Source organism: Oncorhynchus tshawytscha, linkage group LG20 (genome assembly GCF_018296145.1).
Source record: "Oncorhynchus tshawytscha isolate Ot180627B linkage group LG20, Otsh_v2.0, whole genome shotgun sequence".
NCBI lineage: Eukaryota > Metazoa > Chordata > Actinopteri > Salmoniformes > Salmonidae > Oncorhynchus > Oncorhynchus tshawytscha.
The window spans coordinates 18406191-18423313 of NC_056448.1; the positions used below are offsets into that span (position 1 = coordinate 18406191).

The following is a 17123-nucleotide window of genomic DNA, read 5'->3' on the forward strand; positions in this document are numbered from 1 at the left end:
GAAAGTCCTCTGATGGACCCCAGAAATCTCTTTACCAGGAGTTTGAGCTACTCCCCACTGGGCGATGTTACAGGGTACAAAAGAAATAGGGCCAAACAATCCTTTGTCCCAGCAGCAGGAAGGCTCCTGAACATTGTGGTTGATAGAGACCTACAGTTCACATTGTGGTTGATAGAGACCTACAACTCACATTGTGGTTGATAGAGACCTACAACTCACATTGTGGTTGATAGAGACCTACAGCTCACATTGTGGTTGATAGAGACCTACAGCTCACATTGTGGTTGATAGAGACCTACAGCTCACATTGTGGTTGATAGAGACCTACAGCTCACATTGTGGTTGATAGAGACCTACAGCTAACATTGTGGTTGATAGAGACCTACAGCTAACACTGTGGTTGATAGAGACCTACAGCTAACACTGTGGTTGATAGAGACCTACAGCTAACATTGTGGTTGATAGAGACCTACAGCTAACACTGTGGTTGATAGAGACCTACAGCTAACACTGTGGTTGATAGAGACCTACAGCTAACACTGTGGTTGATAGAGACCTACAGCTAACACTGTGGTTGATAGAGACCTACAGCTAACACTGTGGCCGCGAACCCCGGCGTCGCTGTCCTCCATTCTCTCCTAATGTCTCCCGCCATAGAAGGCGATCCTGTCCTGCCAGGATTTCCTCCCAAGTCCAGGATCCCTTCCCATCCAGAATCTCTTCCCAAGTCCAGGATACTTCCTCCTCCTGGGCACGCTGCTTGGTTGATGGGATATTCTGTCACGATCGTTGGAATGAATATCGGACCAAGGCGCAGCGTATATTGAGTTCCACATCATTTTAATGAATAAAGTGAAACTTAGCAAAGACAAAAACAAAGAAACAATAAACTAACAACGAACCATGACTACAGAGCTGCTCCATGCAATAACTCATAACAATATCCCATAACACAGGTGGAAAAAATGCTACTTAAGTATGATCCTCAATTAGAGACAACGATAGCTTGCTGCCTCTAATTGGGAATCATACCAAAACACCAACATAGAAAAAACAAACTAGAACCCCACATAGAAAATATAAACTAGACTAAACCCCTAGTCACGCCCTGACCTACTCTACCATAGAAAATAAAGGCTTTCTATGGTCAGAACATGACACATAGTGTACAGATGAACCATTGTTCGCTCATGAATTAAGCTTTTTCTACCTGTATTTATTGTCTGTATATGTCCTTTGTCTATGGTATTTCCGATTATGTGTTATGTATGCACAGAGCCGCAACCCAAATTACCCCATGGGGATAATAAAGTAATTATCTTATCTTTACACCCTGCCCTCATTATTCAGCTTCGTTCCGGATCACTGCCTTCTCTTGTACGTAGTCCACTCAACATTTCTGATTGACGTGATCTGTAGTGAAACATAAAAACACGAAGAACCATATTAGTAAGCAATAAAAACACTTCTGCTTGATTTTTCTGGTCCAAACTATATAGCACAATTAAGGCCAGCATCAAGCCAAATGCGATTAATTCATCTTGTGTGAGCTACTGCTATACTTCTAAACAGGTGTCAATAATCAGATCTCAGAAATCAAACAGGTCATCAGATAGGTTGGGATGGCTGATATGCTATAGATGCTGGGATTAGTTTAGGTATAGAGCTGAGGTTGGGTTTAAGGTTAGGGTTCTGGATAGTAGGTAAGCAATTTGTTAATAGTTAGTTGAACATTTAGGCACAATCCAAATACTGTAAAGAACATTTTTCAGTGTTTAAGTTTTAATACGTCTACATGTAGCTAAGCCTTTGTCTGTGTACATACCGATTAATTGCTGCACTTCTCTTTTGGGTCTCCCTGACAACGTCCTGGTTGCATTGGATGCCCTCCTCCCATTCAGCAAATGTGTTACCAACATTTGGACCAGTGGTTACATTATAAATGGGTTTACCTGATTTGGACCTAGTAGGTGTCTGGATGAGGACGTTCAGTGTAATGTGATGTGGGCTACTGATTTCAAGTCCTGATAGCTGAATGCCTCTATATGCTGGTGTTACAAGTACATCCATCTACAGTACACCTTCAGTTGCCGTATCATGTGACTATGAACTGCTGCTGGCATCACGTTTACATGGATTGATTTATCCTATGTAGTTGAAAATGGCACACATTTTGTAAATTACTCATAAATTGAGTAATAGATGGGGATTGACTGTGAAAGAAGATGATTATTTCAGCTACTTACTTCTACAGGCGTCTGAATCAGCAACCTGGAGGATAAACAGTATACAGTACAACACACTGCTTCAAAATTGAACAGTTATTCAAACAAGATCAGAGCCATTTCCATGGATACCGGTAGTAACTTGGCAACGACCGTGTCTGTCTGTTGTCGTGGAAGCATATGTCTCATTACATGGGATGTACTCGGCTTTTTCTGCAATTAATGACTGGGATACAGCTCAGTCATCGTCTCTCTCTCTCGCCTCTCTCTCTTTTACACATACACATGCACGCACAAGCAAGCTTGTTCGTGTGTGTGCATGAACGTGTGCATGCATGTGTGTGTGTGAATGCAATAAATGTATGTTTCACCAAATTGCACTTTTATATATCACCTATTACAGTACATGCACTATTAAAGCAGTAAAAGGTAGATGACGTACCTTAGATTAATATGGCACAACCAGCTCTTCATTTGGGAACAAAGTACAAGTCCCATTTCAGCTTGGGAGCTCAATCTCTCCAGGACACTTTTACTATTTTCTCTAAGAGCTGAGAGCTATAAACATCACATTCCTCTGCTCAGAAGCATAATTGAATCTGGGCTGAGTAGGACAAACTGATGATGTCAGCAGCATGTAGCTACACTCTGGAGATGGGGATTTCCCTGCTGTGTCTCGTTTCTAGTGATGTGGGGGTGGGGATGGATGGATGAATGGATGGAGAGAGGGGTATCCCACCATCCAGTGTTTGATGTATCCTTAGGGCTTAGGCTACTACTGAGTGGATGTGGTCTGGGAGCTCAACTCAATCAATGACTGGATGTCTGAGAAAGAGTTGTAGCAATATAGAATAATGCAAAGAAGGCCAATGTTTGTTAGCTAAAACTGGCTACTGCTGTAGATACAGTGTTACTATAATATCTACACTGGGATGTGTACTGTGAACACTGTCAAGGTGGCCTAAACACAAAGACATAAATAACCTAATATTTACATTGTGTGGTCAGTTATGGTAGAGTACCAACCTTGAATAGATTCAATGTATCCGCATATAATTTTTAAATAATGGATCAAATATTGTCGTAATGACGTCACTGCTACTGGAAACTGGGTGTTGTGCGTGCTGCAGCTGGGCCAAGAGAGCTCTGTCTGCTCTGTCTGCTCAGCCTCCTTTCAGCGGTAGACGGTTGCCTCGCGCACGACTAAGCGTTTTTTGTTGTGAGACGCTGAGGGTTGCGGAGTCATGGGTAAGCTTAAGGAATTCGATATTACTTTCACCAACAACAAAGTGGTCTACAGCCCTGGCGAATCCATAAGTGGGTCTGTGAAAATTACAACCGGTACCTCACTGCAATATAAGGGTAAGATTACATATTTTTTGTATGTATCACTGGCTCAATGAGGCGCATCAGGGTTCGATTTCGGTGGACGAACTGAACGGGAGGAGAGGAACTTTTCCTCTCTTTACATGGCCTAAACAGAAGATAACGTCCTTAAAGTGTTCTATTGTTAGTTTTATTTGTATTTTGCCATGGAAAATTGGATTGAAGTAGCCTATATTTATGTTTGATACATATTGCGCATTGGTGCTGGGTTAAGTGGACATGCCTGTTCTTGACTGAGACAGCTGCTGATTTCAGATGTTTACGGCAGTTTTGGTAAGAGATCAAATCAGACAGTAGGCTACATACTGTAACGTTACCGCATCCTGTTTAGTTCTAGTTTAGTATGACCTGTAGCTTAGTGTTCACAGTTTCACATCTGTTGCTGGTTATAACGGTATGTCGTGAAGCAAAACCATGATCATAGAAAGTCAACAGGTGTGGTTGTGTAATGATTTTCTCATTTTAATCTGGTCAATTGTTACTAAAATATACCGAATATTTTAGGACTTGCATAGATGTGCTGTTTTTGATATGGTAGATTTGAACCAACAGTGGATGAACAGTTCTAGAGAAGGTAGGTTAGGCAAGGTGGAGGGCAGCTTGTAAGGTTTCCATGGTGTTACACAAAGAATCTATTGTTTATATTGTGTGTGTAGAAGTGATCTTAGACTGGATTCATGTCAGATAATAGGGGAATGCAATCAGTCTATAGCCAGAGACAACTTTCACATAATGTCTATGTACAGTTGAAGTCTGAAGTTTACATACACTTAGGTTGGAGTTATTAAAACTCATTTTTTAACCACTCCACAAATTTCTTGTTAACAAACTATAGTTTTGGCAAGTGGGTTAGGACATCTACTTTGTGCATGACACAAGTCATTTTTCCAACAATTGTTTACAGACAGATTATTTCACTTATAATTCACTGTATCACAATTCCAGTGGGTCAGAAGTTTACATACACTAATTTGACTGTGCCTTTAAACAGCTTGGAAAATTCCAGAAAATTATGTCATGGTTTTAGAAGCTTCTGATAGGCTAATTGACATCATTTGAGTCAATTGGAGGTGTACCTGTGGATGTATTTCAAGACCTACCTCCAAACTCAGTGCCTCTTTGCTTGACATCATGGGAAAATCAAAAGAAATCAGCCAAGACCTCAGAAAATAAATTGTAGACTTCCACAAGTCTGGTTCATCATTGGGAGCAATTTCCAAAAGCCTGAAGGTATCACGTTCAACTGTACAAACAAAAGTACGCAAGTAGAAACACCATGGGACCACGGAGCCATCATACCGCTCAGGAAGGAGACGCGTTCTGTCTCCTAGAGATGAACGTACTTTGGTGCGAAAAGTACAAATCAATCCCAGACCAACAGCAAAGGACCTTGTGAAGATGCTGGACGAAACAGGTACAAAATTATCTATATCTACAGTAAAATGAGTCCTATATCAACATAACCTGAAAGGCCGCTCAGCAAGGAAGAAGCCTATGCTCCAAATCCGCCATAAAAAAAGCCATACGGTTTGCAACTGCACATGGGGACAAATATCATACTTTTTGGAGAAATGTCCTCTGTTCTGATGAAACAAAAATAGAACTGTTTGGCCATAATGACCATCGTTATGTTTGGAGGAAAAAGGGGAATTCTGTGGAAGCAATATCTCAAGACATCAGTCAGGAAGTTAAAGCTTGGTCGCAAATGGTTCTTCCAAATGGACAATGACCCCAAGCATACTTCCAAAGTTGTGGCAAAATGTCAAGGTATCGGAGTGTCCATCACAAAGCCCTGACCTCAATCCCATAGAAAATTTGTGGACAGAACTGAAAAAGCCTGTGTGAGCAAGGAGGCCTACAAACCTGACTGTTACACCAGTTCTGTCAGGAGTAATGGGCCAAAATTCACCCAACTTATTGCGGGGAGCTTGTGGAAGGCTACCCTAAACGTTTTACCCAAGTTACACAATTTAAAGGCAATGCTACCAAATACTAATTGAGTGTATGTAAACTTCTGACCCACTGGGAATGTGATGAAAGAAATAAAAGCTGAAATAAATTAATCGCTCTACTATTATTCTGACATTTCACATTCTTAAAATAAAGTGGCGATCCTAACTGACCTAATACAGGGAATTTTTACTAGGATTAAATGTCAGCAATGTCAGGAAAACTGAGTTCAAATGTATTTGGCGAAGGCGTATGTAAACTTCTGACTTCAACTGTAAATGGAGAACCTGACGAATTACCCTTATTCAAAAAGTTATTGCACCTTCCTGTCACGCCCTGGTCTTAGTATTTTGTGTTTTCTTTATTATTTCGGTCAGGCCAGGGTGTGACATGGGTTTATTATGTGGTGTGTTTAGTATTGGGGTTTTTCATAGGATTTGGGATTGTAGCTTAGTGGGGTTTTCTAGCATAGTCTATGGCTGTCTGAATTGGTTCTCAATCAGAGTCAGGTGATTATCGTTGTCTCTGATTGGGAACCATATTTAGGCAGCCATATTCTTTGAGTGTTTCGTGGGTGATTGTTCATGTCTCTGTGTTTGTTGTCACAAGATAGACTGTTTAGGTTTTCACGTTACGTTTATTGTTTTTGTATTGTTCGTGGTTCATCTTTATTAAACGTGTATCAAAACTTCCACGCTGCATTTTGGTCCGACTCTCCTTCGACGGAAGAAAACCGTAACACTTCCTCTCTTTCACATGATATTTGACCATTACACAACATTATTAAACAGTTCCTTGCTTGCAACCAAATTCTGTATACAGTACAGAGTTTTCAGATTTGTGAGGTCACAGACTGGCACACGAGGCTAGTGAGATATAAAGCATATATTAGGCATTGAGACGTTGGCCCTCCACATTGGCAGGTATGGTTACTTGAAATGGAAACCCTTCCCAGAATCTCCATTAATGTAGTCTGACTAATGCAAAGTATTCTGCAAGCATCCATCATATGACTTCCCAAGTTCCTCTTCAATCTATGTTTGCTTTCTTGGTGAACACTTGCAGATGGATCTGATCCAAATTTGAAATTACATTATACTACATGTGTTATTCAGGTATCTTATTAGTAAGTTTGAATACGAATGTTTTCCTGTCTGAATCATGTTGTGTGACATGGTGAATTCAATCCAACATTTCTTAGTGTCCTTGACTGTTTGAGTCTGACACACCTTGATATGTCTATGTATGTATTACTGGATTAAGGACCGTCCTATGTTTGCAGACCTGTGACAGATGGTATTACAAGAGTTGTACAATATTTACTGTGATATGTTATGTGAGGTCATATTAGACCTGACTGTGCACTTGACACCAGAGAGGCACTCACCAGGCTCCAGCCCGGCGAGCACACATCCCTATGATGACTGATGGGACTAATAAGGGCGTACTCTGATGACACAGACACTTGGGGGGTAGTGTTAGTAGGGAGGTGTTGTCATCAGCCTAGCACCCTAACACCCTCATGTCACCCAGCGTGGTTGGCCTAATGACCTACATACCAACAAGGTGAAGGTGTTTATTTATTAATTTTATTTCACTTTTATTTAACCAGTTAGGCAAGTGGAGGACAAGTTCTCATTTACAACTGCGACCTGGCCAAGATAAAGCAAAGCAGTTCGACAAAAACTACAACATAGAGTTATACATAAACAAACGTACAGTCATTAACACAATAGAAAAATGTATGTACAGTGTGTGCAAATGTAGAAGAGTAGGGAGGTAAGACAATAAATAGGCCATAGAGGCAATATAATTACAATTTAGCATTAACACTGGAGTGATAGCTGTGCAGATGATGATGTGCAAGTAGAGATACTGGGGTGCAAAAGAGCAAGAATATAAATAACAATAAGGGGATGAGTTAGTTGAGTGTGCTATTTACAGATTGGCTGTGTACAGGTACAGTGATCGGTAAGCTGCTCTGACAGCTGGTGCTTAAAGTTAGAGAGGGAGATATAAGACTGGATCCAGCTTCAGTGATTTTTGCAATTAATTCCAAGATACCTCATTGCTTGGGCAGTTTTAAGTAGATAGTCTATGAATACACACAAAGCACTCACATTAGGCAGTTAACCCACTGTTCCTAGGCCGTCATTGAAAATAAGAATTTGTTCTTAACTGACTTGCCTGGTTAAATAAAGGTCAAATTTAAAAAATTAGACTTCTACTGTGAAACACTTGACCAGACCATGGTATCGCCTCAGTGTGATATATGGTATTTCCTTGCTGAATGAAGACTCTTTAGGTTAAGATATTCTGGCTCCATTTCAGGCTCTTTCTCAGCCAAGACACCATGCTTCAATGTAAATGCTTAGTTATGTGATCAATGAAATCATCCTTTTAAATGCAATGGCTGCCCTATTTGATTTATGGCATCATCATCCGTTAAATGCCTTGGCTCTAAATCTGATCAATGACAGACTGGTTTAAATGCCCTGTCTGTGACCTGAGAAATTGTCTTAATGTAGTCATGATTTGCCAGTCATGTTTTTCTATACAGTGATTGGTGAAACATTACGACCTGATGAATAGGGTGCAGGAATACTCTGTGTTCCTATCAGAGGCTATACATTCAGAAGAGTCCTATTCCAATCCCCTCACTATCCATCTCATAACACCAGACAAATAAACCTTTTTTTTAATCCAACCAAAATCCATTTAGATTAGTGAGAGAAATACATGGTGTTTTTCTGTGTCCTATCCTTAACATTGAGATTCACATTAGGAATGCCAGTGTTAAAATGTATGACACATGTATCCCATCTATTCTTGATATGGTTGCTGCTGCCCCACTCTAAAGCAATGATAATAACCCTACTGTCCATTGTGACAAATGTCAGCACTCAGTCTTATTTCTCCCTCTTGAGTTTTTTTCCACCATGGATGTTGCCTATAGAAGCTCCACTCCTCAGAGCGAGAGGAGGCAAAATTGGGTGAAATTATTCTCTTTCTTCTTGCCGCACCATTGTCCGTGAGCTGCCTAGTTTCTACACAATCAGCCTAGTCTCCTCTCATTTAGTCAGTCTGCATGAAGTCTGTGAGGCCCTAGGAGACAGTCCTCAAGAGCTTTTTAAAATGATTCTGCTGAAGTGTAGCCAAGTCTATTTCGCTAGCCAGCCCTAGCAAGCTGTGAATCGTGTTGAGGAACATCAGACACTGGTTCTTGTGTTTCATTATGCCATCGTCACTATAGGCAACAGGACTGCTGTGAGGATATTTTAGTAAAGGAGATCGATCTAATTGAAGTCACATGGGTGCGTCTTTTCTGTGGGTAAATATGTGTATCTGTCTGTATCAGGCACTACAGTGTATGCTAAATGTGTACCATTATTACATGCATTACTTCATCATATGAGCTATATGGATTTGCTCCATAGCCGCCATGTATTTACATTGTGATCTGAGTGAGGTGTATACAGTTACCCAGTATTGTACTGCAATAAATAGATTAGTAAGTACTGTGATGTCTGCAGCCCCCGATGTGTCTGCTATGGTTAGTATGTAGAGCTGTAAAATGGATGATGAGGGAGATTAAGTGGCCAACTGTATTATTGATGAAGAGTAGACCATTAGTTTGTATTTCCATTGATTAGTTAGCAGAGGAAGACAAACACAAATAAACACACACAAATAATGCACCTGTTATTACAATTTGTTATTATTTAGTTGTGCATTTCTAGCCATATCCCCAAAAAAACTTTAGGTCGGATTCTTTGCAATTAATTCAGCATAAGTACACATACAGGCTAGCACGGGTACACTACAGGCTAGCACGGGTACACTACAGGCTAGCACGGGTACACTACAGGCTAGCACACGGGTACACTACAGGCTAGCACGGGTACACTACAGGCTACAGGCTACAGGCTAGCACGGGTAGCACTACAGGCTAGCACGGGTACACTACAGGCTACACTACACTACAGGCTAGCACGGGTACACTACAGGCTAGCACGGGTACACTACAGGCTAGCACAGGTACACTACAGGCTAGCACGGGTATGCTACAGGCTAGCACGGGTACACTACAGGCTAGCACGGGTACACTACAGGCCAGCACGGGTACACTACAGGCTAGAACGGGTACACTACAGGCCAGCACGGGTACGCCAAGGCTTTACATTTTTTTGTGTATTCAACTTAGCATTCATTCAGTGACAGGGAAACCCGCAGAGTCAATAATAAGAGTGTGACCTTCCCTTTATAGATCTGACGTGGTGGCTGTGAGAGTCAGGGTGTCTATTCTATTCATTGTGCTGTTCTGTGTTGACTGGAGCTTCCCCTGAGTGAGCAGCATAGTGGGCCCCAGTCTGAATATAGACATCTGATACAGTAAGGTAACACCACTGTATTGATACTCCTGCTTTTAACAGAAAACAGGTTGTTGTCAGAATATATCATTGGTTCTTGCAGCTGATCCATCTGACAAGGCCTGATTTCTGCACTTTCAATGTGATGTTAGTAGTGGGGCTCTAGCGAGAGTAATACTTAAAACACAGATACATAGTAAGGAAAAGAAAGTGTCCAAAGGTGAGGCTTGAAGGAAATGAAACCTAACATTTCAGGTAAAAACGGCTCTACAGTCTATCTAATAACCTCTTGGAACTAGGCCAACATAGATCAACCAGAAATAAAACAGTGCAGGCCTATAGTAGTTACTAGCATCTGGAATGTTACTCTCCTGGAGTGAATAATAATGCCTGTTTGGGTTAACTGTACAAGCCTAAGCATACTGCAAACAGCAAGGTGGGGAAATCAGGCTTGGACCTATTCAGCCTGTTTGTTTGTAGCTGGCTGATAATGGATCTCGGTTGAGCTTGTGCAAACAGAAACAAACAAACATTTACAGTAACCCAACACTCATTAACCGTACCAGAAACCACTGCCCTCACTAAAAACACTCTTTACCTTTCCATGTCATGTGGTCCCGTGTGACTCAGTTGGTAGCACATGGTGCTTGCAATGCCAGGGTCGTGGCTTTGATTCCCACAGGGGACCAGTATGAAAATGTATGGACTCACTCTGGAAGAGAGTGTCTGCTAAGTGATTAAAATGTAATGACTGACTTGCTTGTTTCAGTTTGCCCTGTAAGACCCACAAAACACAAGGCTTTCAAACACATGTTGTTGGGATGGTGAGGTCATGTAATCAGTTTGAACTTTTATAGTTCATTCCCTGGTGAAGATGAGTTGGCTAGGTAACCACTAACCAGCATTAACCTTGATGACTCCCGTCTCACACCCACTTCAGCAAACACTCCCTGTCCCTGCATTCCTGGCTGTAAATGGTTGTGAGTCACAAAGAAAGACTTCCCCACAGGGCCAGGGTCTCAGTTTCTCCCTGGTCTGTCTAGACTGAGGAGTTGAACTAAATCATGATATAATCATAGCTAGGTCTGGCACAATTACTGTATAATCATGTAACCAAAGATTATGGATGAAGACCATCATGAAAATACAATGACCTCCAATAACTGTAAATAAATAAAAACAGCCTTGCTTTCATGCGGTTGAGTCTTTACAACGTGATGAAACTTTGTTGCGGCTGGCTGAAACAAACAAGGTGTTGTAGCAATGCCCCCTCCCTGCAGCAGCAGCACATTCAGGGCCCATTCCTCTGCCCAGGCGTTGCTGACGCCTGCCAAATCTTACAACACCTGGATAGGTATTTTACCTATAAGCTAACCGCATCCTATGTTATAGCAATCTGGTTTCCAACGGCACAGTCGAAGATGTGGCACGCAACCATTGGTTGATGCATGCAACGTCTTTGCAGGGGAACGCAACGTATGTCATGAGCGGAGGCAATAGGAAAATGTACGTATTTAAAAAAACAAATGCTATTCAAACTATTTTAACGGTGACCACGGTCATTTGTCTAACCAATAACCTATGATCATTCTATGATCGTCACAGCCCTAATCATAGCCCTGAAGGAGTGTGGAGGGAAGGATGTTGATGATTAATTCGCTAGATGTGTCAGACTTATGAGGCAAAAGGTCCAAGCATTGCTTTGCCTCAGACGTTGATGGGATTACTTACAATGGTTAAAAAAGCTTCATACAATATTGTTGAATTGCTCAGTCCTGGCAGCATTAACAGCCACAACCCACTACCTCCCCTTTTGGCTCAGACATATGATTGGACCTTTTCTGACCTGCGTACCCCAACTCCCTCATAAACCTCTACTCTATCAGAAGCCCTCGGTGGAAGCCCACCACTTCCTCAACCCCCACGCTCCTTTCCTTTCTCCTCTTCCCTTAATCTCTTCCTCTAACAGACAGCCAACAGGACTTAGTTCCCTAAAGTTATATTTGCCTGGCTAGTCTACTTGGCTGCACTGGAGACAGGGGTTTGTAGTTTATTTCCTTTCTTGACAAGTGTAAGCAATAAGCTGATGCCCATTATTTGACTGGCTTTAACTTGTTCAATTGTTACAGATCAGTGCAGACAGGTAGATAGTCTAAAGATCATACTCTTCCTGGGTGGGGATGGATGAGCCACCTACCACTGATGCATTGTGTAGGAGGCAGGAACATTGGTATCCTGCTTTGAGATACAGATTATATTTTTATTGTCATTATCTACCCACCAGCTAGAGTTTCCATTTAGCGTGTGCTGTTATCTGTTGTGACACAATGTCACAGGCGATTGGCTGTTTTATTGTTTACTGGTACTGTATAAGCTTACGAAACTAACTGATTTCCTCTAACTGACTAGTTTCCTTTAACCCTCACGATGACAAGGATGCAAACATTGATCAAGCATTGGAACGATTTTCTTGAAAGGCCAGGGTTCAAGTGAACCCAGCCTGGAGACAGAAGTGGTGGGCTGGAGACTAGAGAGGTTTTGTTGTGGGTAGTGTTGGGCTGGAAGCTCCTCTGGAATGTCACACATTCCACAGTACCACTCTCTACTGCTGGAAACAGAATGGAAGGTTTGATGGGTCTGAGCTGACTACCCAACACACAAGTCTACTGAGTGTACAACTTCTATTACCTGAGACAGGTCAGAAGGCGTGTGTGTGTGTGTGTGTGTGTGTGTGTGTGTGTGTGTGTGTGTGTGTGTGTGTGTGTGTGTGTGTGTGTGTGTGTGTGTGTGTGTGTGTTAACATGCCAGCAACTCTTAAGATCAGTGGCCACTGGAGAGAGGGGGTTTCTACTCTCCTTCTTCGCCTCTCCACCTGTAATAGTCTAGGTTCCAGGTGCCCTTTCTCACTCTGCCCCTCCCCTCTCCTCTCAAAACAAAGGCTCCTCTGGCCACAGGAGTTTCTCCATCTCCCTCTAGTTTACATCATCTCACACAACAGTTTATGCTACTCGTATTCAGTTGTTTGGTAATGGAGTCATGTTGGAAATCCATTTATCAGGTCACAGATTTCTCTATTTGACCTAGTTTGCTGTGTCAGATCAAGTGGAAAAAGTATTTAAGGATTTATCACAAAATGGCCCAAACTGATTATGATTTCCTATTTGGCACAAGGGTAAGCAAGAGTAGCAACATTCATTTGTTTCATTCATTTGTTGTGTTTGAACTGCTCAGGATTCTATGAAATGCTCTGAAGTAGTTTAACAAATTACTTTAATGAGTCTTTAAAACCAGGCCTTAATATAGAAACACATTGATGTGCATAGATTTCACAGATTTCCACAAATTACATTCTAATCCTTCCACACTAATTCAGCAGATCCTCCAGCTCAATAATGTGTACTTATAAGTCATTTCCATGTAAAAGGACCCATGAGCACCAACATGTGTACAATTCGGTGTCAAATGAAAGCTAAGAGTTCATATTTTTTGAGAAATGAAGGCAAATATACATTTTCCAACCATTACAACCTAAAAATCCCAAACATTTGGAATAAACAAAGGCTCTTATTTCCGGTCAAACAGATGGAAAAGGGAACTTAGAAACCATCTAGCAGAAAAAAATACCCCGGCCAACTAATATCAACACTTATATTTAGTTTTGGAGACATTTGTCTGCCTTCTGTAAGTTTAAGAAACGTTGCCTTGTGCCTTCAAATTCAGTTACCAAAAACCCACATATCTTTAAGATATTTTCACATTTCTCTCCCTCGTGAGGAGGGAGGATAACGAATGTTCACAGAAGTAACAAGTAAAGGTAGACCTATCAATTAGTTATAGTGTTTTTACTGGTATCAATTTTGTCAATCAATTATTAAGTGATTAAAACTTGAAAACGGAACTTCTGCAATTGAATTGGCTACAATGGGAAATCATAGTGCTTCTACACCTGCATTGCTTGCTGTTTGGGGTTTTAGGCTGGGTTTCTGTACAGCACTTTGAGATATCAGCTGATGTAAGAAGGGCTATATAAATACATTTGATTTGATAGTAGTCACAAACCACAGTTGAGTTCACAAGTTGGGACAGCACAGTACAGCACAGTAGAGTGCAGTAAAGAAAGGTAAAGTACACAGTAGTTCAGTAGAGTAGAGTTCAGTACAGTACACAGTAGAGCACACTAGAGTTGAGTACACTATAATGTATTGTACTGTACTGTACTGAACTCTACTGTACTGTACTAAACTCGACTGTACTGTACTGAACTCTACTGTTCTGTACTGTACTTTGATGTCTATGATTGGTTCAGATTTGGCCTGGTCTTGTTTGGGGGCAGAGCTCATTAAAATAATAGCCAGTGTGTAGAATAATCCCCGAATATGCAAAGGTGACTATTACATACCTTTGTGTACCTATTTAGGATACAACATCATGAAGAGAATGACATTCATATCCATAATTATGCATTCCTGTGTAGTACAGATCAGGGACTCGTGATGAAATTTCATTAACGCAATTCTATTACTGGGTGTAAATTCATTTCACTTACTGTAGTTCAGTAAGTCAATGTGTCATTTCATAGCTGACACCCCATTCTTTCTGTAGACATCGTTGAATCTTAATTCGGAGCAGATACAGTGGGGCAAAAAAGTATTTAGTCAGCCACCAATTGTGCAAGTTCTCCACTTAAAAAGATGAGAGAGGCCTGTAATTTTCATCATAGGTACACTTCAACTATGACAGACAAAATGAGGAAAAAAAATCCAGAAAATCACATTGTAGGATTTTTAATGAATTTATTTGCAAATTATGGTGGAAAATAAGTATTCGGTCAATAACAAACGTTTATCTCAATAGTTTGTTAAATAACCTTTGTTGGCAATGACAGAGGTCAAACATTTTCTGTAAGTCTTCACAAGGTTTTCACACACTGTTGCTGGTATTTTGGCCCATTCCTCCATGCAGATCTCCTCTAGAGCAGTGATGTTTTGGGGCTGTTGCTGGACAACACGGACTTTCAACTCCCTCCAAAGATTTTCTATGGGGTTGAGATCTGGAGACTGGCTAGGCCACTCCAGGACCTTGAAATGCTTCTTACGAAGCCACTTCTTCGTTGCCTGGGCGGTGTGTTTGATCATTGCCCAGCCACGTTTCATCTTCAATACCCTTGTTGATGGAAGGAGGTTTTCACTCAAAATCTCACGATACATGGCCCCATTCATTCTTTCCTTTACACGGATCAGTCGTCCTGGTCCCTTTGCAGTAAAACAGCCCCAAAGCATGATGTTTCCACCCCCATGCTTCACAGTAGGTATGGTGTTCTTTGGATGCAAAGAAATGTCTTCCATTTCCTAATAATTGCTCCCGCAGTTGATTTCTTCAAACCAAGCTGCTTACCTATTGCAGATTCAGTCTTCCCAGCCTGGTGCAGGTCTACAATTCTGTTTCTGGTGTCCTTTGACAGCTCTTTGGTCTTGGCCATAGTGGAGTTTGGAGTGTGACTGTTTGAGGTTGTGGACAGGTGTCTTTTATACTGATAACAAGTTCAAACAGGTGCCATTAATACAGGTTACAGGTCTGTGAGAGCCAGAAATCTTGCTTGTTTCTAGGTGACCAAATACTTATTTTCCACCATAATTTGCAAATAAATTAATAAAAAATCCTACAATGTGATTTTCTGGATTTTGTTTTCTAATTTTGACTGTCATAGTTGAAGTGTACCTATGATGAAAATTACAGGGCTCTCTCATCCTTTTAAGTGGGAGAACTTGCACAATTGGTGGCTGACTAAATACTTTTTTGCCCCACTGTTTTTACTTTATGGAAAAAGTGGACAAATAAATCTGAGGGAGATTTTACAGATTTTCTGTAACCAAACATTGCATCTGCACAGTTCTTCCAGTAAATGTGTTTTTGTAAAATGTTCATTGTAAATTGTTAGAAGTAGTCCTTGTGCATCGAGTTGTATGGTTTGTTAAACTTTGAAATGAATAGGTTTTGGTTAGCATACTTTTTAAGTCTCTAACTTCATTCATACTGGACACAGGGACATAAAAATGGTATCCACAAGTTCATCTGACTCTGGGGAAGTAGATAAAGGGCCTCATTGCCAAAAACCTGAAGTATCCCTTTAATGTTAATGAGATAAGCAGATAATGGGAATCAGTAACAATTTTTAAAAAGTCAAATGTGCCTTTTGGTGGCTGATTTTACATTAGGAATACTGAGGAGGAAAGAGATCTCAAGGCCATCACTGGGGCATATAGTCATCCTTCTGTTGGCTTATCTTTATGTACACAATCAAAGCAGATACATGTATCTTTCTTACAAATAGCCCCCATAAGCAGGTGTGAAAGTAAGCAGGAATAGTCGGGTACGGAGTACCGGCAAAATAAATAGTGGGGGTACGCCGTGCCGGTAAAACATGAGCCTGTAGGCTATTACACTATTTATCATTACCAAATGTACTGTAAGTCGCATGACAAATATGCGAATAAACTTGAAAACTTGGGGAATACACTCCAAAATGCGGTGTGGTTCAATGATAACACAGAGATGAGACAGAGACCCATGAGGACAGCAGTGAACACATCAATTCAATTTAAAAGACCTGTGTGGGCCTAATGAATGACAATCACCGAATGTCTTAAATAACACTTTGGGGTGTCTCTTTGCATTTATCAAATGGCACTGTATGAATGACGGAATTATTTTAGAGTGGAGTAGTCTAATAGTTGGTATAGCAACTGAAGTCTGGACACAGACTGTAGCCAGTTATAATATTAACTCCTGCAGAATTAAGTGTTCCTCACAGTAAAATGACAAATCAAATGTTATGTTTGTCTTGAAAACAGGAGTGGAGAAATATGATTTATTTATTTCAGCATTTTGAGAGAATACAATTGCGAGCTTAGGGACCTGTTGTGTTGACTAAACGTGTAATTTCTTTCAGCGACATAAAAGCTGACAGTATTTCATTTTCAATCACATAAAATACGCATCCAAGACGTGCTGAAATACTATCAGAAATATGTTTGATCGTTGTCACAGCTTTCATTTCCTTAAAACAGGTCAAACTGATGTCATTTGTGGGCCTCCCGAGTGGCACAGCGGTCTAAGGCACTGCATCGCAGTGCTTTAGGCGTCACTACAGACCCATGTTTGATCACAGGCTGTGTCACAACTGGCTGTGACC

At 41.0% G+C, this 17123-nt stretch overlaps 1 protein-coding gene across 1 annotated transcript in view; it reads left to right on the plus strand.

Annotated features, from left to right (window-relative positions):
• The first annotated feature begins 3372 nt into the window (after positions 1-3372).
• Positions 3373-17123, plus strand: part of LOC112219731 (arrestin domain-containing protein 1) — a 40260-nt gene continuing 26509 nt past the window's right edge. Inside the window, 1 exon segment of the mRNA XM_024381258.2 lies at positions 3373-3587. Within this exon segment, the coding sequence (XP_024237026.2) occupies positions 3470-3587 (118 nt within the window). The 5' untranslated portion in view covers positions 3373-3469.